Source organism: Cricetulus griseus, chromosome 4 (assembly GCF_003668045.3).
Source record: "Cricetulus griseus strain 17A/GY chromosome 4, alternate assembly CriGri-PICRH-1.0, whole genome shotgun sequence".
In the NCBI taxonomy this organism is placed as follows: Eukaryota; Metazoa; Chordata; class Mammalia; order Rodentia; family Cricetidae; genus Cricetulus; species Cricetulus griseus.
The window spans coordinates 44,956,670-44,982,336 of record NC_048597.1 but is presented as its reverse complement, the minus strand read 5'-3'; the positions used below and the strand labels follow the sequence as shown (position 1 = coordinate 44,982,336).

The 25,667-nt window shown below is 42.9% G+C and overlaps 1 protein-coding gene across 1 annotated transcript; it reads right to left on the bottom strand.

Moving 5' to 3' along the window:
- Nucleotides 1-416: 416 nt before the first annotated feature.
- Nucleotides 417-24,983, bottom strand: CUNH3orf52 (chromosome unknown C3orf52 homolog). Its single transcript, XM_035444114.1, has 6 exons — nt 24,852-24,983; nt 19,498-19,627; nt 7,476-7,603; nt 4,695-4,765; nt 608-789; nt 417-448 (listed from the first exon to the last, which is right to left on the bottom strand). The coding sequence occupies exons 1-6, from the start codon at nt 24,981-24,983 to the stop codon at nt 417-419; spliced, it is 675 nt and encodes a 224-aa protein (XP_035300005.1).
- Nucleotides 24,984-25,667: the final 684 nt, after the last annotated feature.

The following is a 25,667-nucleotide window of genomic DNA, read 5'->3' as shown; positions in this document are numbered from 1 at the left end:
TAGAGAAACTTCTCTCTGAATGCATGAACAAATACACATATGCATATATGTAGATCTGTATGCACGCTGGATACTCTTCAAAAGGCAGATAACACTTGCCTTCTTGGATGCTCATTTATTTGCAAAATAACTTATATTTTTTTATTTTGGTATGATTGGTGATAAATATGTTTTAGCCTTTTGGATAATGAAGGCATTTTAACATTTGGCACTTCTTTGGCCCTTCTTTGTAATCTAACTTTGACGATGACTAAAGTATGAACACCTCAAACCACCTTCCGTATGCCAGGAGAAACTGACAAGGGGCATGGTGTTAGGCAGCTGCCTTAGGTGGAGGCACTCACATCAGCCCTGGTGGACGCTGCGTGGAGAGAGCCTGCTGTTCTGCTGTGGGGTTCTCCATGGTTTATTTTTTCCTACAGTGCCTTCTCACTACTCTGATCACAGGCTGTAAAACCCCAGAGCAAGAGAGTGGTTTGTGGAAGAGTGAAAAGATAAATGATTTGACACAATACAAGGTACCAACACTGTCAAACAAGGCCGTCTGCCCCAGTCCATTCTCTTATTCATCAAAGAAGGGTCCCACTTCTTTGCCTTTTCAACTTACCGTAGAGCAAGAGAGATTCTGGGTCAAGCCCGAGACTCTCACAACTAGATACATTCTTATCGTGGAAATTCTGTCGCATAATGCCAAGCACCAACTCTTTGCTCATCATGTAGTTCATGAAGCCATCATCTTCAGCTGGAACTCCGAACTGCAAGTGATACGTTACCGTGGCATTCTCAACGCTGAAAACCAAGCCAATAAAACATACAGACAGACATTTTAATGGATAAACAGAATCACAGTGAGAGTCAGAAGACAGAGACTCAGAAGCTACCTTTAGTGCTAACACTTCTTTAGCTCCACATCTTCCTGGAACCAGCTTCAGAGCGAGCACTAGTTAGGAGAATGCACTGCCCTAGAGCCCTCCTCCTCCGGCCATTACACAACCACCACCAACTGCTCAACCTTTAGGGGTCCACTGAGAGTTACCTTTGAAAGAGAAGGACACAACCCAGCTGTCATAAAGAAAGACTGAGGGTTGACACACACCCATCTGCCATCAGCCTTTCATCCTGTAGGGCAAGCCAGGAAGCCTGACCTCTCCTCCTCCTCTATTCCCATCTCCCTGTTCTCAATGCTGTCACTATGTATGTGTACTCAACAGAGCAGATCGTCTTAATGAGCTCTTTAAAAATGTTTATTTATTTATCTATTTATTCTTTCGTAAGTTTCTCTCTCACTCTCTCTCTTTCTCTCTCTCTTTCTCTCTCTCTCTCTCTCTCTCTCTCTCTCTCTCTCTCTCTCTCTCTCTCTCTCTCTCTCATACACACACACACACACACACACTTTGATCACACCCTCCCCCAAGTTTAACCAGTTAACCTATAAAAATGATTATGGTCTGACCCAAGGCTCATTACCCTGGCCTAGCTCCAGACCTTTTGATCTTCCAAAAAAAATGCCCTGTGCACCAGGAGTGAGTCAAACCTCCTGGGTTTGGGGGAGCATTCCCCCATATCCACTTCCAGTGCCCTCTAGGCATGACAAAATTTTATCTTTCAGTAATGAGACCTAAGGAATTTTCAACCCTGCAGAGGCCCTAACCCTTTCATCTTTCAGGACATTTTTTCCCAATTTTTACAGTGAAAAATAATTATAGATCTATCCTTAATTAGTAGCTTAAGCTGCCCTTTAGATGCTACCTCACAGTTATTCTATTTCTATGGTCAAGATGACCCAGATAAGGCTCAGCAATAAAAAAAAAAAAAAGAATTAACAGACAGTCACATCAGAAAGATTCTTCTAGGCAGAGTTTTATAGGCTCTTCAGTCTCTCCTGAGTTAATAGGTCACTGCCCTACTAAGGATAGGCAAAGAGCTCCCTCTTGAGGCCATATATCACATAGGCTGATGACTGTACATTTTATAATGCAGGGGATGACAACCCAGTTTGTAAACTTTCCCGAATAGAAAAGAACTGTGCCAAGCTCTGTGGACCAAATGAATGACGAAGCTTAGACTGTTAACAAAGCTCAGGTGCCAGTATGCCACTAAAGGCAGTCTTAAGAGCCCATTCTTTATTCCAATCCAGCTACCCTAGCTTGAGGGTGTCCTTGGTTATCCAACAGTGATGTGGTTTATCACTATGGAGGATGGACAGGCTGGCAGGCAGCAATCCTGTGTGATCACTGTTAAGAATATGAGCTAGCTGATGAAGAGCCCAAGGTGGACTTTCAGAAGATCAAGCTGGAAGCCAAGTGAGAATATCAAGCTGCCTGATCCAGTCTGAGAACTTTACCCCTGCCTCCCCAATGCCAACCTCCCCAGATGGATTTATAAAAGACAGAAATTTGAGGGAAGATGGTTTTCTGTGAGCTTTACCACAGCAGCCCACCACTAGAGTGGGACTAGCAACCAATGCAGCAAATGGTATTTTCAGGTTCCTGTTGGACCAGTCCTGGTCCAAGGTAAAGAACACTCTGCAGACACAAATGCGTGTGCCAGGGACAAAGATGTCATATCACATATGTAAAGGCATCCTTTTAGATATGGTGATCTTTATTTCTTAGGTCAATATTTTCAAAATGCTAAGTAAGCTTTTAAAATACAATGAAAATGTGGGCTGGGGTGTGACTGGTGTTTGCCTGGCAAGCATGAAACACTTCAAGCCCCAACACTACATAAAACCTGCCATGATGACTCATGCCTATAATCCCAGCATTCAGAGGCAGGAAGATCAGAAGTTTAAGGTCAACCTTGATTATATAAGTTTCAGGTCAGCTGGACTACATGAGTACCTTTCTCAAAGAAAAGTTTTTGTGCCAGACAGTGGTAGCAAGCGTTTTTAATCCCAATACTTGGGAGGCAGAGACTGCTGAATCTCTGATTTTGAGGCCAATGTGATCTACAGAGCAAGTTCCAGGACAGCCAGGACTATACAGAGAATCAATCTCTCCCTCTCTCTCTCTCTCTCTCTCCTCTCTCTCTCTCTCTCTCTCTCTCTCTCTCTCTCTGTATCTATCTATCTGTCTGTCTGTCTGTCTGTCTATCCATCCATCTCTATCTCTATCTGTGTGTGTGTGTGTGTGTGTGTGTGTGTGTGTGTGTGTGTGCCGTGTGTGTCTGTCTGTCTGTTTGTCTGTCTGTAGGAATGCTAGATCCTCTGGATCTGGAGTCAGATGGTTTTGACCAGCCAAACATGGTGCTGGGAACTGAACTCAGGTCCCCTGGAAAAAACAGAAAGTGCTCTCAACAGCTGAGGCATCTCTCCAGCCCCCAAATGACTTTTAAGAACAAATTCTGAAGGAGTTTGGGGATTTGGCTGAGTAATAGAACACTAGCCAAACAAGGAAGCATAAGGCTCTGGGTTTAAGCCTCAACTGCATAGTGGGGTGGAGAGGGGAATTCTCTAACACTTGACTTTCTGGACCTGTTTTGCTCAGTTTTCTGGTAGGTTTCCCCAGCATCAACTCCCACCCATTGTATACTAATCCCTGATCCTCTGTACCCATAGCATAAGGACAGATTCTTGGAAAGACCCAAAGGCTCTGGGGGGTGGGAGGGCGAATCACTCCTCCCTCAGCACTACTACGAATTGAAAGACAGGTCTAGTGAAGCATGTGAGGTCTGACTGTGCAACTCTCCCTTTCCTATTTCCATGTTTGTGCCAGTGACTTATAACTAAAGGCAGTAGGGTCAGAATTGGGCAGTATGTGCCTGCAGAGACTTATGAAGAAGGAAGGCAGCCTCAGACTTCAGAGTCTTTCTAGTCCTACCCCATAAAGTCACCACTGTCATAGAGTTCCCTCAGTTCTACTGGTAATATGACTTGGGTGGGAGAATTTCAATATGTAACACTGACTTCAATGGCTACCTCCCAGTGACACCCAAGGAACAAGTGACAATAAGGCTTTGTCACATAAACCTTGTTTAAAATACTTCCAGTAATCTCTGTGATATAAAATAATAATTAATTAATTGACTACACACACACACACACACACACACACACACACACACACACACACTTTGATCTACATTCCCTAACTATTACAAATTTCGTGGAATTAAAAAGAAAAAAATGTATGAATATATACTGTATATAGTAAATATATACACTGAAAAAAATCAAAGCAAACTGTTAGGGTTGTTAATTTTGTAGGAGTGAGTGTAATTAGTCATTGGTGGTAGCACTAAAAGCAGGAGGCAGAAGATAGACCTGACTGACTGGTATGTTCTGTATTAATATTACACGAGGAGATTATAGTCCTAAATCACTTTTGTGCCACATAGATCATGTCACTTCCAGTACATCACTCTCTGAGATTTATGTCTATTTCTGCACTTATTATACTTATGTATCTTTTGTTAAACAGGAATATTTCCCTTGGACAGGCTTTTCCTCTCTGTGCGTGACCTTAATTGAATCACATAGTCTATGATTTCCTTTTTTTTTTCTGAATTGTGAAATATCAACTGAGCTAAGCAGTTTCCAGGAACCATCCCAGCACGACACTGTGATTCTATTATCAGCCCCTTTCCTGCACCAAGGCTCAAGGAAATCAGTGTGGGTAAGCAGTGCTGGGTTGCTTAGGGGGGTGGGTGTTCTTCTGAGAAAGATGACAAGATGTAAAGTTCTGTGCTCTTACCTGAAGTCGACGATTTCAGCAGAAGTGAAATAACGGCTCAGAGATGGTGACTCTCTATACATGTCCGTGAGCTAAACATGCATCAAGGAAATAAGAACACACTCATAAGTCACTGGCAGTCATCTTACATAATACCTACAGAAGCTAATGACTTCAGGATAAAGGGGAATTCACTCTAGCTGGAAATTCACTTGTCTAGCTCTAGACTAAGAGTAAGAACATGTAAGCTGACCACAAATCAAAGCTCAAGTTAGCCCTTGGTGAGTTCTCAATGTTCCAAAAGTTCTCAATGTTCCAAATAGTAGATTCTCATTGAGAGCCAGGCACATGCCTATAATCACAGCATTCTGAAAGCTAAGGAAGCCAGACTTCCCAGGAGTTCAAGATGAGCCAGGTGTTCATAGTGAGTTCTAGGTCAGCCAAGGCTACATAATGAGACTGCCAAAAAAAATAAAAATGAGTTTATTGATAAAGTCCGGGTGACTCATGGGCAATTCTCCACATCACAGAGATCTTCCTGCCTCTGCCTCCAAAGTTCTGGGATTAAAGGCGTGTGCCAACACTAACCGGCTAGAAATCACTACTTCTTTACAGAATCATAACAACATGTTATTTATTGAAATAAAGGTGTCCTATGCAATCTTCTAAGAGCTGTTTTTGCATGTGTTTGTTTCTGTTTATTTCTTCAGACACATTCTCCATATCTTTCTCAGGCTGGTCAAAACTCCCGACTCAGTATCTTCCTGCCTCAGGTTCCCGAGTAGCTAAGATCACAGATGTGTGCCATTGTGAACAAATTAAGACTTACTTTTTTTTCACTAAAAATTACATTTGAGATTTATGCCTAACAAGCATATTGGGGGAGTCCCTTCAATCCATCTCCCACATAGACTGCATTAAGTCATTACCCCGACTCATCAGGCTCCCCACTGATGGCCATGAGACTTCCTTTCAGGTTGTCTCTATCATAAACTGTGCTGGTGCAATCATCCCCAGACATCTCTGTGCATCTCTTTGTTCATGTGAGAATCTCCCCAAAGTATATTAAGAAATGGAATCACTGGCACAAAAACAGGTTCCTCTTCAGCTCAACACATTCTTGCTGAACGTTCTCCATTTTCCTCTCCTTACTATCATACCTACTCAATTCCCCATAATCTTACTAAACTTAAAAACTGTTCCCAACCTGGGGGTGTAGAATCATGTCTCACATCATGTGTATACTGTATACTGTATAGTGTATACTGTATTTCCTACTATGGGGAAACACCTTTCTATGTGTTTAACTCTCTAGGACCTCTTACCACTCAATTATCTGTTATTTCCTTGTCTTAACTTTTTCCTCTCTATTCGGAGTGGTTGGTTTCATTTTCAGACAGTAGTTATTGGTGTCATGTGACATAAGCTTTTCTGGCCTTTAAAATTAGTTTTATTTTTCTGTACATTTGGTCTGCATATCTGTACGTGTAATGTACATGTACTTGGTGCCCATGGAGGCAGGAGAAGGCATCGGATTCCCTGGAGCTAGAATCACAGATGTTGTGAGCTGACATATGAATACTGGGAACCAAACCTGTGTCCTCTGCAAGAGCAAAACATGCTCTTAACCCCTGAGCCATCTCTCTAGCTTGGTTTTCCCAGCTTTGCTTGGTCTTCCCATCAAGTTTCAAGAGATACAAATCCTAACTGCTTGGTACTAGGGAATACATGGTGGATGGAATTTACACTGTGTTCCTTCTACATTTACACTGGAAAGTTAAAACCTTGCTCTCCAACACACTAGTTCTAGGATAAGTCAGGAGTGGGCTGGGATCTGGTACCTCTCTCAGCATGGGAACAGCTCTGGGATTAAAGTCACAGCTACATCAAAAGCAAGGCCAGACCCACTCATGCCCACCATGCAACCTCCACCCAGACACTGCTCTGGCCTCTCACTTTACTGGTGGTGACCTTGTGATGAGCTAGCCATTCCCAGGCATACCGGGAAGGATTGGTGAGCTGAGAATATATCCAGGAGTAAGCACTGTGACATACAACACCCAGTAGGACCCTGTGAAGGTACACACCTTCTTTCCTATCTAATCTCAAGCAGGCTGGATGACCAGGCACTCTCACCTAACTCAAGGGCCCAGCCACACAGCCAGCCATGGAGTATGAAAGAAAGATATACAGAATAAAGAAAGGTTAAAAACCCAGAGGCAAAATGTAGTTAAAGTTTAAGGGATAGTTTAAGTCAGAAAGCTGGCTAGAAAACAAGCCAAGCTAAGGCCAGGCATTTCATAAGTATAAGAATAAGTCTCTGTGTATTTTCGGGGGAGCTGGGTCATGGACCCCCAAAGGGGGGACCTACAGTAGAGAGCAATTTAACCTCTGGCCTCCACATGTACACACATGTGCATATACGCACCCAAATGACATGTACACATACTTTAAAAAATACCATCAACATTGCATGTAACTCAGTATTAGGAAATAACTACACCATTTTGTAACTGTGTGATTGCTTCCCCTACTCAGACTTCCCTGTAAGCAAGGACTATGTGGCCCTGGAGCTTGGCATTATTAGGTCATCAGTGACTTATTAGGCTGGGTGAAATACAGGACCAGCGTGTGTGAAGGATGCTGTCTTCTGGGACACAAAGCTGGAGGCGGGCCAGGTTCATTCCACTTGCTTTTATAAGCATCTTCTGCTGTTCACTCTAGGGCTTTGCCAATCTCTCTAACAGAACTCATAATATCCAACGTTAAGACCTCCATAAGCAATACATAAGGCATAATTACCCTTTTGGTGAGCAAGTGATGTAATCCCTCTTCATTTACACACTCCTCCGGAATCTTGAGCATGATGAAGAAGGTTTTGTTGGATGATAATTCAGGGATTTCGTTTTCATCTTCATCAATGTAAGTTACTAAAGAGATTCGAGAGGTAAAAATAGAGGTAAGGACATGCATAAAATCATGGGTCTAATAAAGACAGATGGGGTGGTGCCCACTTCTAATCCAGGAACACACAGACAGGGGAACTACAACAAGTCCCAGGCCATCTTCATCTACATAGCCAGCTCCAAGACACCCATGACTTCACAGTGACACTGGGTCTCAAAAAATACAAAGTCAAAAAAGGCATTCATTCTGTTGGCTTCTATAGGTAAAGATAACTATCCATACTCATGGAAGCTAAAGACTGGACACAGTAAGTACAAGCAGAAATACTTTCTTTGATCAGCAAAAATGAATAAAAGAAAGAGATGCTTGTCTTTGTTGTAATAAACATTTTGTTGGTTTTAGGGCAAAGGGGTCTCTGACACCACTGAATATAGACCAGGTGGACGAACATGAAGTTGTTTGCAGCATTGAACTTGACTGAGTACTCAGGTGTTGGGCCAAGTTCTGGGAGACAGCGTGAACACATACAGGGAAGGATCACAAGCAGCTTCAGTGAACCACTTTCCAGCTCAGTGTTGTCAAAGACCCTGAGGAGAAAGTGATACCATGGACAAGAATGGGGGCAAGATTAGAAAATAAGGATATGAGTGAATGTCTCCAAGCTTTCTAAGAGACAGGCTATGGGCATGAAGTCATCACTCCAACTCCACCCTGGCTTCCACAGGAGAGGGATGTTGATGTACTCTATTTGTAGAAGGGAAACCAAACTTCACTTGGAGCCCCATTGCCTGCCGAGCAACTTCTAGGACAATGGGCTCTGTGTTGCTTGTGTTCTAATGACTAGAGCTAATTGATTCTTAAACAGTTAGTGCTAGAGGAATGAAGGAAAACCACACAAAGCCAGGAGCCCGGAGCCAGTAGCTGGCACTGGCATGGTTATTGCAGCTTTCCTGGCTCCACTCCAGCCTCACAGGCTTGCTCCACACAGGGGGCCACCTCATCTGCCCTGTGAAAAGCGTGGGAACTGAGGAACCAGGTGATCTCAGACTTCCCCTTAAGTTCTGCACATCATATGTAACCAACTCTGCCTCCTTCACCAGCCTTTGAAAGGCCATCCTGGAATGCATTTAGCATGATAGAAATGCAGATAAAACGCAGGACTGTTCTGTCTCAAAAATGCAGGTGGGGAGCAGTTGAAGATGACACCTAATGTCAACCTGTGACCTCCACATATGCATGAACACACACACACACACACACAAATGAACATGTTCAACAGTCTTACCCAGCTGTTAGCCCTGTGAACAACAATAATGTCCAGTGTAGAAAAATATGCCCATTGACACGATAGATGCAAGAATGTTATGGGAGTAACCAATTACTCTCTAATTAGATTTAAGGTCCAGTCCACTAAAGGGAACTCATGATTGGGGAACTCATAGGCCACAGGAGTAAACATACTACCACTATTCTGCTAAATGGACATAAAAATAGCAAACTTCCTCTAAATCCCTATCTCTATATTTGTAGATTACAGATGTTCTCAGACCTCATCAGAGAAGTGTTTTGTGCAATGGATGGGGGTGACCATAGAAACTCAAACCTGATCAAAGTGCAGAGAGTATGTCTCAGTGGAGTGTTCAGCCATGACTGGAGCATCTGCATGACTCTACCCACCACCAAAGTTCAGAGACAATTGTGGAAGAAGGGTCAAAAAGATTGCAGGAACTCCTTGTCAGGAAGACAAGAATGGTCAAGGTCTTCTAGAAGTGACAGGACAGCTGCACTCATGAACTCTCAGCAGATGCATGAGGCCCAGATCAAGGGGATCAACATTATAACATGGAGGGAGGAAGGGCTCATGAGCCTCCACCCTTGAGGAGCTATTGGCAATTAAAAGCTTCTAGGGGAAGGAGAGTCAGCTTTATCATTATCATCATCATTATTATTATTATTATTATTATTATTATTATTATTATTATTATTATTTAAACTTTTTATTGATTCTGTGGGCTTTACATCATAAACCCCAATCCATCCATCTCTCTATCTTCTCTTACCTGCCCTCTGAGCTTGCAACCAACCCCCCCCCAAAAAAATAAATTTTAAAAGAAAAAATATCTCATCTTAGAAGCTGTAGTGTGTCACAGTGAGTCACACAGTTTATTTAGGCCATTCATCTTTATTTTCAAGTGTTCATTGCAATGAATCATTGGTTTGGCTCAAGGCCTCTGGCTTCTGCTATTCTACCAATACTAGTCCCTGACTTGGACTCCTCTTGGACATCCTGTTGCTGCCCTATGTCATGGAGATTCTGCAGCTTTGGGTCTGCAGCACCAGCCCCTTCACATGCTCCAACAGATTATAGATGGGGTGGATGTTAGGATGGTCCAACTCATAGCCCTGATTCTGGGCCTAGGTGGTAGCTGGGTTGTAGCCTGACAGCTCTCCCTCATCCTCACCAACAGGGCAAGTTCTCCAGCACTGCCCCCCGCACTCCACTTCCTGCTAGCTCATCCAATGTTGTAGGCAACAAAAGGTGGAGCCAGTTCTGCTATCATGTCCTCAGGGCCGGCTCACCTACACCCACATCACCAGGCCAGCTCTACTATGCTTCTCAGATCAGGTGCAGGGCCCACTGCTGCAGCTGGTGAGGAGCAAGGCCAGCTCTCCAATGGGGAGAGAAAGCTTTTTAAGGTGTGGCTCTGGAAGGTCAACCATGCTTCAGGAGATGACCCTGCTCCTAGGAGTATATGGTCTACACAAAATAGACTTGGTAGATTATTTTAAAAAACAAACAACCACAACAACAAAAACCAAGAGCATAAAGTTGGGAAGGGGTGGAGATACAGGCATGAATCTAGGAGGAGTTAGAGGGAAGAGTAGGGGTGAATATGACCAAAAGTTTTGTACAAAATTGATAGAAATATTTAAAAAAAACTATCTCCTTACAGAAATTTCTGTTCACTACCCACCCCAAAAAAGGAATGTCTTTCCTGACTTCAGTAGTCATAGATTAACTTGCTTATTTTGAATTTTAAATCAATGGAATCATACTAGAAAAGAAAACAAACAAGCCCAGCATGATGGTATGTACTTCAGTTCTGGGAGGAGACAGACAGAGCTGCAGGGCTCTTTGGCCACCCAGCCTAGGTTATTTGATGAGTTGGAGGCCAACATGAAATACCATCTGAAAAACAGGATGGATGACCCCTGAGGAATAACAAAGTTATTCTCTGGTTCCATACAGGCAAATACACAGAGACACACACACAGACAGACAGACAGACAGACACACACACACACACACACACACACACACACACACACACACACACACACAAAGTAAGAAATCTGTACCACTTGCCAGTCGGCTGTGGTACACACCTTTAATCCCAGCACTCAGGATGCTGAAGGAGGCAGGTCTACAGAGCAAGTTCCAGGACAGCCAAGGATACATAGAGAAAGCCTGTCTTGAAAAACCAAAAAGAAGGAAGAGGAGGGGGAGGAAGAAGAGGAGAAGGAGAAGAAGGAAGAAGAAGAAGAGGAAGAGGAAGAAGAGTTCTGACACTTATTCCCTGTAAGAGAGTACTGTGAGGAATTGGGGGCAAAGAATTGGCCACAAAGAGTTACAGAGCGCTGAGATTTCCAGCCTTGGAAAGGCCTGCTCAGGGTGACTTCTGGTTAGCATTCGGAGCTTGGATCTGAACAAGATTCCCATCAACTCCTGAAGGGTAACCTACTGTGCCTCATCTACTTGTATAAACAACATGGTCAGTATCACCTTTCCTTCTGAGAGTCTGTAATTTAGCATACTTCAGACAGAGGCTATGTAACCAACACCCAACAAAAGCCTTGGCACAAAGTGTCTAGTGGGCACCCAGAATGGATTTTGCACGTGTCTAGTCACAACTTGCTGCTGTAAAACTTTAGTCCCAAGTACCCTCACTGGGAAAGACTCTAAAATCTCACCATAAATCCCTGTAGATTCTGTTAATAATAAATGCCTTTGTTTAGTGGGTAGTCATAACTGCAAATATGCCACGAGTGCTGTGTATGTATATTTCTAAAAATTCACTAACTCATTTTGGGGAATCTCACACACAGAGGGTTAGCCCTGAATTTTGATTTGTTGTAAATCATTGAATATTTTTATGTAACTCTAAGAAGTATGCCATCTTATCCAAACACTTGAAAACTACAAAAAATTGTAACCCAACTCCAAAAAACAAAGTACTCCATGTATCATTTGCTATGGTTTGGAACTTCAAAGCCCTCTCAAAGGTTTATGAGTGAGTGATGCTGCGATAGATGTTTGTGAGCTCTCCACCTACCACATAGTCTTCTCTCAGTGACTCCCAAAGAACAGGTACGATATAAGATGTGTTAGGAATACCAATAACTAAGTGCTATACTCAAGATGCTATGAAGCGACAGAAAACTCAACATGAGTTTTCTAGGACCATCTCTGATGACATATACTTAGCTTGTAGCTTAGAAATAATTCAGTCTCTACAGAGACATGACCTTTAAATGTGTTCATTAAAATAAAAATAATAACAGACTTGGCCAGCCAGAATAGTTTTTATGCAACTAATGACAGTTGATACAAGCAATGCTTTCCATGCAGATGAAATGAAATGGCTTTTTAAAAAAATCACAGACATATTCCCAGTATGTGGGAGGAACGTGATGACAGATCTTCAGCTGGACTCTAAGACACGAAGCTGGAGAGGGAGCTATAAATGCTAGAGATGTCAGGAGGTTAATAGAGCACTGTCGGGAGTCCTTCTAGAAGAAGGTAGAAGATGTGCTTATACCACAACTCACACTTTGGATCAGTTAGAACCAGAAGAGCCTGGAGGCATCAAGGAAGGCTGCTGGGTACCATACTCTGAAGCTTATTTTGCCCGACAGTGGAGGAAAGAAGTAAGGAGGGAGGAAAAGAGAGACAGAGGACAGAGCTGGTTTAAGTTAGCCAGATTTGGTTTTGACACCAGGCTAGCTACTCATTAGCCAGATGATCTTGAGGAGGTCACCTAAATCTCTGAAACTAGCCTTTCAACAGAAATATTAACACCAATGTTGCAAGTGAAGATAAAGATGAAAAACAATGCAAATAAATTATATGAAACAGAATCTCACAGTGTCAGGGACAGTCACTATTAAGGAATGATTGGAAAGATTTGGTTACTGCCTTGGGAAAGGAAAAAAGAAACCAAAATGGCTCTATGGTATCAAGCCTGTCCAAGAAGAAGAACAGCTACTGTAGTAATCACTAAATAAAAACAGCCTGCTAGCATTTTATAGGTTTTACCGCACATCATTCCTGAGTTCAGTGTTATTGTTTTCATCTTAAAAGGCTTAAAGAAAATGTATAATTTTCAGGCCAATAAGTTAATATGTACTAGGGTCAAGGTGTATTAATAGATTCAGAAATACTTTTTATTTTAGCAATGTAAAAATTTTTTTTAAAGTCCAGATGATTAGAAAATTTTTCTAAAGCTACACAGCTAGATGGTAGCAAAGCAAGAGTATGTGGTCTCCTCCGTCACCTTGAAACTATAAAAAGTGAGTGACAAGGGAGGAGCTATATTGGGCTCTTAATATGCTTGTTCTCCCAGATTCAAATGCTGAAACCAGTTACTGGGGTGACTGATTATTGTGAATGTGATTACTGCTCTCTCTTTGTAAAAACTGCAAGCCCCAGAGACCTGACTAGCCCCTTTAACCAAAGACTGGAAGATGTCAGCTACAAACCAGAAAGTGGCCACTACTATATACCATATCTCCTGGCACCTTGAACTTTGACCTCTGAGCCTCTGAAATAATGAGCAATCAATTTCTATTTTTTTAAGGTGACTGTGCTTATGGCATTTTGTTACAGTAAGCCAAGATGACTGAGGCAGAATACAAACATATACTAGTTTCACATAGATAATGATGGATATAGTTACAGTTAGTTCTAAGTGGTGATATCTTCCAAAGAACATCTCTAAAACTCAGCAGCATGTGTAGGTGTAAACAAAATTTCTCTCCTATAGGGTAGGCTGCTGCCCTAGGTATCAATGAGCTTTCCAAGAGAGGAAAATTAAAAATATGAAAGGTGAGAGAGTTAAAGAAAAGCCTTATGGACCCACAGGGCCAAAACCACTAGCAAAAGTAACAAAAATAACCCACCTCTGATCAGTGGCACAAGCCTATAACCTCAATTCCTCACAAGGCTGAGGCAAGAGGATCATGGATCTGAGCAACTTGGTAAGAGACCCTATCTCAGAATAAAAGGTAATAAGCTGGCTGTGGTGACCCGTACATTTAATCCTAACACTTGGAAGGCAGAGATAAACAGATATCTGTGAGCTTGAAAATAGCCTGGTCTATATAGTGAGTTCCAGGCCATCAAGAGCCACAGACCCTGTACTAGAGGAGAGACAGAGACAGAGACAGACGGACAGACAGACAGACAAACAGACAGAGAACTAAAAGGGCTTGGAGATATAGCTCTGTGGTGGAACATCTACCTAATGTATATGGCTCTACATTCTCTAGTACATATCTGGGGGGGTAATGTATGCACATATGTATGTATGCACATATGTATGTATGCACATATGTATGTATGCACATAGACTCGGGGAGTACAGCTTACCTGACAAAGATGACAGCTACAAATAGGACCAAAGGAGGATAAAGGTCAGACTTCACAATCAAATAATTTGTAGTCACCTTGGTACAATAAAACTTCAGTCAATAGACACAAGAGGCTTAGACGTATTCAGAGAGCAAGATCCAAATGCAGACCCACCTCTAAGTTTTCCAGTAAAAGAAGGGAGAGAAAGCAATACCTCCGTGACATGGCAAATCCTGTGAAGAAGAACTGTGGGATGCTCATGATATTTTGTAGGGAACACGAGTAAGAATTGAGTCTTTGGAAAGTGGAAAATTACCAAAGATTTGGTGGGAAAAACTGACAGGTGAAAATGTAAAGTAGCTTTAAGAAAGTGGATCTAGGGAGTTCAGCTCCTGCCCTAAGGACCTTTGTAGGTTACAGCTATTCATGGTATCTGCCAAGGATTTCCCCATGAGTCACCCAAACCAGGAAGTATCTCCCTGTGAAAACAGTGTGCCAGGTTCATGTGATGCCAAAAGATGAAAGTCTCATCCTCTAGTGAAGAATGGAGTAATCCACTCAACACTGCATCACTTAGAAAGTCCCTGCCTCGCCACGTGTCAGTGGCGCACGCCTTTAATCCCAGCACTCGGGAGGCAGAGGCAGGAGGATCCCTGTGGGTTCGAGGCCAGCCTGGTCTACAGAGCAAGTGCCAGGATAGGCTCCAAAGCTACACAGAGAAACCCTGTCTCGAAAAAAACAAAAAAAAAAAAAAAAAAAAAAAAAAGGAAGTCCCTGCCTGGGTCAGGTCACAGCATTCCTTCCTACAAAAGGCACTTTGAACTAAGAGGGTGGAAGGGTCAACTGTAACGCTGAGGGAGGGTGTCATGTGGGGGTCACTCAGAGTTCTCTAACTTTACATCATATTTAAGCATTCACCTGTTTGTCACGAGGTGTTTCTCGGTGCAGGGTTACTTTTTTCTAACCAGGGTACCCAAGTGAAAGGAACCCTTGAAGAAGCATGAGTGGTTTTCCAAATTATCTACAAAGAAAATGACTCTGAAAGAAAAGAGGAAGATGCCCCTCCCACCCCACCCCCCAATTTCAAAAGCCCCTGCCAGGCCTAGTCTCTCTCAATGTCGCTCCCCAACCCTGTCTCTGACTCTCTCTCTCTCTCTCTCTCTCTCTCTCTCTCTCTCTCTCTCTCTCTCTCTCCCTCTCTCTCCCCCCTTCCACTCCCTCTCCCTCCTCTTCTCCGACCTCCTCTCTGCCAGCAGATCAGGATATAACTCTCAACTACTCTTCCTGCACTATGCTAACCTGCATGCTGCTATGGTCCTCACCATGATGATAAAGGCCTAAATATTGAAACTATAAGCAAGCCCTCAATTAAATACTTTCTCTTATAAGAGTTGCCTTGGTCATAGTGCCTTTTCACAGCAATACAACAGTGCTTAAGACACCCCCCTTTACCCTTCACACCAAATATTTTATAACTCTTCAGGGAGAAGGAAATTGTCCATTAATAGAATTCTCTGCAGAGCTGGAACAAGCAGTTCTCCAAATTCAACAAGCTTCACTAGACTCTGCCCATAAAATTGTCAATTTAAAAAAAGTCATTGTCAGCTGAATCTTGTGGCATGATGGCTTCTTATCCCTATTGTGTACATAGCTGAGTTGCTACTCTAAGTTACCCATTATTTCAGTGCACAACAGAGCAGAGGAGGGGGTGAGCCCACCCCAAACGTTAGAGAATAACAAGTGTTCAGCCTTCAGAGGACTGAGAACAAAAATAAGACCAAACACCTTGCCTTAAACATCACCAGATACAGGCAAGTCTTAACAATGGCAGTTACACCTCTCCCTTGGATACCCTGCCATGGGTCCTTTATTGCTCAGCAGGATGTGCGCAGTGTCTTGTTTTCGTCTATTTCAACTGCATAGTGAGTTCCACCTCAATGTCCAGCTTGTTGGGAAACTAGAGAGCCTTGAGATTGGAGTTTCAGAGATGTGAGAGAGGAAAAATGGGAGAGAATGGACCAGTATGGATCCTGAGGAACCTTTTTGTCTCAGTAAATCTTGACCCCTGGCTACCCCAGGACTACTGTTTCCCCTGCTTCCCACACAGTACCTTAAGTTCTGCAAATATGTGATTCATATCAGTTGCTTGGCAATTGGGCAGTGGCTGAAGCTTGCCAGTTGTCCTTCCAGAACTACTAGCAGAGTAGTCCTGGGTGTAGCTAGCATGATCACGCAGGGCAGCCTGCTGTCTCTCTCCTTCTTAATCTATTTAATCTCATCCCTGTTTAATATACTTACTCTTTTTCGTCTATTTTAATCTATTACCTCACTGAGATTATTCCCTGAACTTGTAGTGATTTAGCAAAATGATGTCAGAATGATTCTAAGACCTTCAAGAAAGGCCACAGTCTTAAAAATTGATCTCAATTTATTTCAAAAGGCAAATCAGAAATTAGAAAATATAACAAACTATTACGGATATATGTTACTGTCTTCACTGGAGTTATTATTGCTGTGATGAAACCAAATATACCAAAAGCAAGAAAACATTTTTATGGGCATGGGGAGTGTGGGGGTTGTTTGTTTTGTTTTGTTTTGTTTTGTTTTGTTTTTGGCTCATGCCTCCACATCACTGTACATCATTGAAGGAAGTCAAGACAGAAACTCAGGCAGAGCAGGAACCTGGCAGCAGGAGCAGAGGCCATGGAGAAATACTACTAACTGGCTTGTTCCTCATGGCTTGCTCAGTCTGCTTCTTCTGGGCCCTCTCCCATCAACTTCTAATTAAGAAAATGCCCTACAGGTTTGCCTTCAGCATGATCTTATGGAGGCATTTTCTAGTTGAGGCTCACCCCTCTCCAATGACTCTAGCTTGTGTCAAGCTGACATAAAACTAATTGGTACATTAACTGAACATATAATAGTTTCAAATTCAAGTTCTTTAAGTACTTTCCATTTCTTTAGTCTATCATGATTCTCCCTGTAAGCCGTAGAGCCTGATAAGCAGGATTCCCAATAAAATAAGTATTTCCCAGAGAGGGAAAAAATTTATTTTTAGATCTCTTTAATAACATTAACATGTTAAAATGCAAATTTTCAATCAAATTAAAGTTTGCACTATAATATTAAAAGTTACTTAGGACTTTAAAGATGGCTTTTCACATCTCCCCAAAACCTTTTGAGTGAAACTAAATAACTCTCTGCAGATAGCTTTTTGTAGTTAAAGTCAGGCGATTTCTAGAGAATAGACAGACTCCCAGTCTTGTGTTTCTAGTCCTGAATATTAAGTCACCTGCTTTACGATTGGCTCTTTGGTTGCCATCAGGCAAATCAGTCAACTTTCAGGATTGCACCAGGCACTGGAGATGGGCGGAGACTGTGACTCAACTTTGGTTTCAGCAACCACCTGTGGCAGCTGATGTGAAGACAGAGTGGATGATCATAACAAAGACATTGTCCTCAGTGTGGTGAAGGAGGTGCAGCACACCCCAAAGATGCTCACAGCTTCAGGGAATCACCCATCCCACCTAACCCACATCAACTAAGTAGAAGGGTGCTTATCTGAGAAACTCAAAACCTGTGAAAGCCTCCAGGGGCTATCACGCTTGAAGGAAAAACAAGCAAATAGGATTCCTGAAAAAAAAAATTGCCCAAGAATTCCTCTGGAGAGACTCAGAGCTCCCTGTCCTTGTGACATTTTTCCATGACCAGGTTTGCTCCTGAGAACCGGACTCAGACCTCTTGGAGGTCACACCACCTTAGGAGAACCCTAGCTCTAGGTGAACACCCCCTGGGCCACCACTGTCATGATTCTTCCCCCACCCCATTTTGATGTAAAAATGATTTACCTCGTGGAGTATAATATGTTTATGCATCTTAAAACTTTGAAAAATACAGGGAATAGTTCTTAGAAGAGTCACAACCTAAAAGACTTTAAAATGCTGTAGAAGATCCACACACTACAATCACTATATATAAGACTATACTGTAACCAACATATAGACTACATATATTGCTTACCAAAACTTTTATGACCTGGTAAGATTATCTTAATACAACATTAAAATCATGAAGATGGGCTAGAATGTAAAAAAATGTGATTCTAGTTAAAAATGCAAATAAGAAAAAGAGAAGAAGAGCATATGACAAACTATTAATAATATGGGGGTGTGTGGCTAGTACTGTATTGCTTTTAAACCAAAACACACAGCCAAGTGAGACGATATATATGCAGTATATTGTTAGTGTCATTCAATTGCTTGCTTCATGGAAATATAATTTAATAGTTATTTCTAAAATGAGTTAAAACAGTGACAGCTTATTCAATAAGTGGCTCTCAACCTTCCTAATGTTGTGACCCTTTAACACAGTTCCTCACGTTGTGACGACCCCTCCCATGAAATCATTTTGTTGCTACCTTATAGTTGTAATTTTGCTACTGTTATGAATCATAATGTAAATGTCTGATGTGTAGGATGTCTGATATGCAACCCCCACCCCAGGGGTGCCAGCTCACAGGTTGAGAACCACTGGCTTACTGCCACATACCTCAGTAAAGTTCTTTTAAAAACTCTCTCAAATATATTATTATTTTATCATTTGGTACCAAATATACTAATTATTTTCCTTGAAGTAAATTATAAGAAATTTTAAGGAAGCATGCATTAAAATGTAATAAAATGCAGATTAGTGTTTAAGTTCAAATTTTACGCAGCAGAAAGATGGCTGAGGGTTAAGAGCTCTTGGGGCTCTTTCGAGGATTCAAGTTCGGTTTTCAGAACCCACACAGTGCAGCTCACAGCTTGTCTCTACAGTTCCAAAAGTTCCAACGCCCTCTTCTGAACTCCTGCAGCACCTGTATTCATGTGCACATATCACCATCACACACACACACACACACACACACACACACACACACACACACACACACACACAGGGTCGGGGGAGATTTGTGTATATGTCACACAACATATTCCAAGACAGTTTTGTTGTATTTGATTTTAGTTTCTGTTTTTCTTTTATGAAATAAGGTCTCACTTGTGCCCCCCAGTTGGCCTCACACTCACAATATAGCCCTAGCTGGTTTCTAGCTAAAGACTCCCTCTCATGTTAGCCTCTCAAGGACTGGGATTATAGGGGTAAATCATCATGCCCAGCTGCCCAAGCCATATTTCAATTCATGTTACAAATAGTATCATATCAGTGAGCACATTCTCCATTTCAGTGTAAGTCACAAGCATTTGACAAGGTCTTCAAATGTGTCAGCACAGTCAATAGAGTCCTTACCTCCTATAAGGCATAAACTTATAACAATCACTATAGTGAAACACAGGAAAATGGTGACAATGACCATCCACAGTTTACATTTTCCAACCACGGTCTTGTTACAGGGACTCCAGGGACTTTCCTTGTTTGTCTAAAAAGCAAAGGGAGATTATGAGGTAGTCATTGGATTTCAACAAATAGTCTCAAAGTCCTACTAGAGAGCAGTGATGCAGAATTAAGGTCATCAGGCCCTTAACCTCAAGAGGATACACTATACTGAATCAAACTTACAACAGGGCAGAATGTAGCCTCAAGATGAAGGAAGCCAAAGTTCCTCTGGGGGTTCTGACATGGAGACAGGATGATTTTCACTCTTAGAGTTTTAAAAATGTGTGTTTATCTCTTTTCTTTTCTTTTTTTCCTTCCTTATATTTTTCTAAAACAGGTTGTCCTGGAACTCACTTTGTAGACCAGACCTGCCTCAAACTCACAGAGATCTGCTTGCCTCTGCCTATCAAGCGCTAGGATTAAAGGCATTCACCACCACTTCCCAGCTTATATTATTTCTAACTCACATGATATATTATATATATATATATATATATATATATATATATATATATATATATATGGAGCTCACTGAGATATTGTCAGGTATAATGGTAGATCCATCACCTCCGATGTTAATCATTTCTTCTATATTAGGACTAGCTGTTTTAAAATGTAAAATCATTGTCACCCATCATTGCTCTGTCGTGCTATGGAACACTGTGAGGCATCTCCTCTGTCTATCAGTACTTCTCTTTCTACTGACCACCTGCTTGCCATCACTCCATCCCCTATTCCTTTACCTGGCTGTGATCACAGTACTTCTGCTCTCTGCTTCTGTAAGATCAACATTTTAAACTTCAGCACACAAGTGAGAACATATTTCTCACTGTGTATGGAAGGAAGGGTTTTTGAAGGTATTAAGAACCCAGGAACTGCCCACAGTGGTGGTGCATGCCTTCAACCCCAGACTCAGAAGACAGAGACAGGCGGATCTCTGTGAGTTCAAGGCCAGTGTGGTCTGCAGAGTAAGAGCCAGGATAGGCCCCAAAGCTACACAGAGAAACCCTCTCTCGGGGAAAAAAAAACAGTAACCAGCTGATTTGTAACAGAATTGGCTAAAGGAACAACCTAAGGTTTGGGGTGCAGTGTCATAAAGAGTCATGAAACTGAGATTAGAGAGTGAAAAGCTAGAGCCCACTGCAAAGCATGTATGTGTTAGCTTTCCCTTACTATACCAGAACACCTGAGAAAATCAACTCAAAGATTTATTTGGGCTATGGTTTAATATTTGTTTTTCGTTGTTTGGGTCCATGGCAACTAACTCCATGGCAGAACACCACAGCAATGGGAGTATGCGGTACCTCATAGCAATCAGAAAGCAACGAGAGAAAATGTCAAAGGGGTTGCGCACAAGATACAACCTTCCAGGACATACCCCAGAGAAGACATTCTCCAAGTAGGCTCTACCTCCTAAAGTGTCCAGTATCTTCCAATCATGCCATCAAATTATGAATCAAGAAATGGACAACCCTGTAAGTGAAGTCAAAGCCCTGAAGATCCAAGTACCTTCCAAAATGCCCATCGCTGTACATTACTGCATTTGGAAACCAAACCGTCAACACATGAGCCTAGAATGACTGCTCATGTCCAACAACTAAGGGTTTGACTGCTGTTAAGGTTAGTTGGATCTAATCTGGTGTGTACCAGTGATCTATTTCAAGGCCTCAGGCAGGTTTTCCACAAGGTGTCTTCTATATACGCTTGCAAATTCCACTGTGCATTTGATGAATGCATTAAAAGGCTATGAAATTTAAGGCTTTTCTCTGAATACTGCAAGGGAGATTCATCACCTCCCCAGGTAAACTACTAAATACATGATGTTCATAAAGGATCTGGACACGTTGGTGGGACTACCTATCTCTGATCCAAAAAGCTTGTCTACTTCTTGGCTCAATTAAGAGCAGCTATTATGAAGACTAAGGGTAAACCTGTTGGTACACAGGAGAATCTGCACTTCCATCTCTTCATTGTGGCATTTGATCTAAACACACACTTCATCCAAACACAGACAGTTGATTCTTCTACTAGATTGAGCAATGCTCAGCAATGGGGCTAATTTGTTAACTCAAATAAGCCTTGGTTACCACAGAACACTCCATTTACTTGTTCATTGTTAATACATGATGATGCCATCACTTAAGACATCTCTGGGCTGCTGAGTTGGGGACCTGGTAACAAGCCATAAAAGAAACCAAGTCTCTCCTTATCAACTACAGTTTCTTTGGTAATTTTTGCCCAAGGGTATTCACAGTAGACAAAGTGGAGTTCGATGGCTTATATTCCTTTTCTGCTACATTCCAAATCCAGATTAAGAAAGGGAGGGAAATTCTTCACACATTCTCCCTAGCTCAACTTTTTCAAACAGGAAAACGCCTACACTAATGGGATGCATATGATGTCAGTGCTAATCTCTGCCCATCATCCATTCACCCATCTACCTAGAATTCCCTCATCAGCCAGATCTGCCCCTCTAGTCCTCACCTGTCATTTAAAAATGCATATATTACATAACTGTATATATTTATTAGTAATATAAAATTTGTGATTGAGGCAACTAGAAATGAAATTATATAAATCAAGTCATATGTATTTATCTGTGCACCATAAGATCAATTACCAGGGGCCAGCCAGATGGTTCAGCAGGTAAAGGTCCTTGCAGCCAAGACTGACACCCTGAATTTGATCCCCGGGACACACACACACACATAGTAGGGGAGAAAAAAAATTAACCCCAGAAAGTCATCCTCTGAATCCACGGGTGCACCATGGCACATGCACACAAAGGAAATAAATGTAAAATTGATTGATAGCATAGACCTGAGACCTTGGAGCTCTGAGTCCAGACTTGAGGGGGTGCCATTAAGTAAGCCTGAGTAGCTTGGTTGCATCTCTGGTCCTAAGTTTCTTCACTCAGTTCTTTCATCTGTCAAACCTGAAAACTAGTACCCCTCCCCTCTTGTTTCATTTCTGTCATTGTGATAAAACAAAAAAAAGTAAAGAAAAATTAAAAACACCCTGAGCAGAAGCAGCTTAGAGGAAGAAGAAAGGGTTTATTTGGCTTACACTCCCAGGCCACAGGCCATCATTGAGGGAAGCCAAGGCAGGAGCTCAAGCAGGAACTTGAAGCAGAATCCATGGAGGAATGCTGCTGGCCAGTTCCCACACTGGCTCATGCTTAACCAGTTTTCGCATAGCCCAGAACTACCTCCCTGGGAATGGTATCCTCCACAATGGCATGGACCCACCCCCTATCAAATGACAATCAAGACAATCCCTCACAAACCTATCACATACCAACCTGATACAGTTTCTCAACTGAGACTCTCTGGCCAGGTGATTTGGGGTTGTCTCAAGTTGATGGTTGATGCTAACTAGGACAGCTCCTTCTAAGTTGAAAATAATTAACTGCATTTGTGTGTTACGGTATTTCACATATGTTAGGTACAAAACATATGGTGGAAAGTATATGGACTTAAACAAGTATCAAAGTCAGAACTATTATCACACAACTTGAGACCTTGACACAAAAATCTTCAGCATCTGGAACCGGGCTTGTGCAAACTAGTCCTTACTGAACAAAATTAATTGACCGTTCATGTTAAAATGCATTTCTACCTATTCTATAAAATTAGAAGGATTTTAACACAAAAGGGGGTGAGAATTTTGTTCACTGTTTCCTTATTAAAATGTCACCATTCAAGTATTTCTAGAAGGCCCTGCAGGTTCTCATAGAGTCCTTCACCCCTACTCCACTCCATCAGTCAATGAAACTTTACTACTTAGTGACCTACAATGCTATATTACAAGGAAGTCTGGCAAGTCTGTATACATCTGACTAACAAGGAAGTCACTAGGACATGAAAGCACACTCTCTACAAGGTAGGTGTTAAGTAATTGTAAAATTCTGATGCTCAGCATGGATTTGGCATGTTCTCAACTGTTGTCCACCAGCAGTCTAGGGCTCTCAGAAGCCCAAATGGAGCATAAGATGTTACATCATTTCACAGACTTGTCCCAGCTCCCAGCTCACACCCCACCCCCCCACCCCCCGCACCCCCCCCACCCCCGAGGAGAATGTCTGAAATCTTTGGGGATGTGCTGGGCCTGACTGACTTGAGGCAATTAGTTGTAATTTCCATGCCCAGACCCTGCCCTGGAGAATGAAAGTTCCTGGCTATGTCTACCTGCACTAGCCTTCAGCCATATTTTCCAAACTTCACTCATCTGTGGTCCCATTTCATACAAACCTAAGGTGCCAATGTATTCCCCAAGATAGTTATGAAACAAGATATTGCCACACTGTTTCCAGGAATCACTGCGGACCAAGAGTAATGTTTTCAAGCCTTGGATTTTCTACTGAAACCAGCACTTGGCCACAAAAAGGATGGAGGAAGAATGGGGTGAGAAAACCCAGGCTAAAACGATGTGCCCAGAGAGTTGAATGTGCCCAGTAAAACTCAAGCTAACCTTGGAGGTTAATCAGAAGACAGATGGCTCAGAATTCAAGCTCACTGATGTTTTACAAGCATTTGATCTGTGAATAAAGTTCAGCCATTACCATGGCTGAATCAGAAAAGAGTTTAACCTACACACCCCAAGGACTTCCTCAGAGATGAAAAGACTGGAAGGCTAGTTCTTAGGTAGAACTTTGGTATTATTTCCTTTCTTCTGAGCCGGTGAATTCACCAGGGCCATCTCTCAGTCTGGCCCTAGTTCTTTCCTCCCTGTGTTTCTTCGCACCGGCATGCGCACCTGTCTCTGTGCTGGAGGAAGCAATGACCAAAGTAGGGGAAAACATAATGTGTTTGAAGGTGGGGGAGGGCGAGGACATAGAACTGGGTAGAGATAGAAGGTAATGGACTGTAAGCCACCAGTGATGGGGTGAATGGTGGGAGTGCTGAGGGGGAAAGGGAAAGAGGGGGAGAGGGGAAAGGGAGGAAAGAGGGAAAGAGAGTGGATAACACTCTACCCACCACTCTCTTTTTACTTGCGAATGAAAGAAAAAAAATATGTAACTTTCTAACACCACCACTAACCTCCAAAGCATTCCTCTCCCTTGAAAGTGACAGCCACGCCCCCTCCAGGGTTCCTGAAGTGTCTCTAGGGGAGGTTTCAGTAGTGGAGAGGTCTGCCCTAAGGCATTCTAGCCTTCTTTCGCCTGGCCCCCTCTTTGTGTGTCCTGAACACTGGAAGGGAGCCCTGGAGCCCTTAAGCGGTTCCAGGCCCCTTTCCTGCTGTCACACACCACAGCCCCGAGTCCTTACCTGGGCCGGGCTAGGGTTCTCGGCGGAGCAAGGCTGGATCTGGAGGTTGAGAGGCACCTCCTCTTCCCGCTGCCCCTCCAGCATCGAGAGCTCCAGCTCTTCCCGGGGCGATGGGGCTCTGGCCCCTTCCATGGCAGAGGACAGAGGCTCTGCCGACAGGCAAGACCCAGGCACCTAAGGTGCAGAGTCCAGGACACTGAGAGTCCGACTCAGCTCACACTCCACCCACCCGGCGTGGCAGGTAGACCTCGGGCGGCGCCGGATATACCTGTGGCAGCTGGCCTGAAGGGGAGGGGCGAAGCCACGGAGTAGAGGCGATTTGGCCTCGGAGAGCTGACCTTACTCCGGAAAGGTAGATGCGGGTGGGACCCTCCTGTTTTGGGCTCCAGAGCAGAGGAGGGCTGTTTTTCTGGTTTGTTCAGCTTGCTGCCTGCAATGCCTTTCCCTGTGGATGAAGACCCAGACCGCCTCAAGTAGCCTGATTGCAAACTGGACTGTGGCAAGGAAGGGAGAGGCTGGGCTGCGGGATCCAGCTCTCAGTCTGCCTTCTCCCTGACCAGTGTGATGCGTTGCGAGGTTTACCCCAGTACTCACTGTCTAGCGAGGGTGTTCATCTACCGAATCACCGATCAGCTATGAATAATCTTCTGTGTGCAGGGCAGCCTGCTGGGTTATGAGCACCCGAATATGAATGATACACAGCCGCATAATTCCCTTTGAAAGCTGCTTCAGGCATAGGGACAGTATCCGTGTCACTGATAGCAGTTAGGACAGCCTATTTGGGAAGTCAGCGACGATGTGTCAGTTCTCCACCCA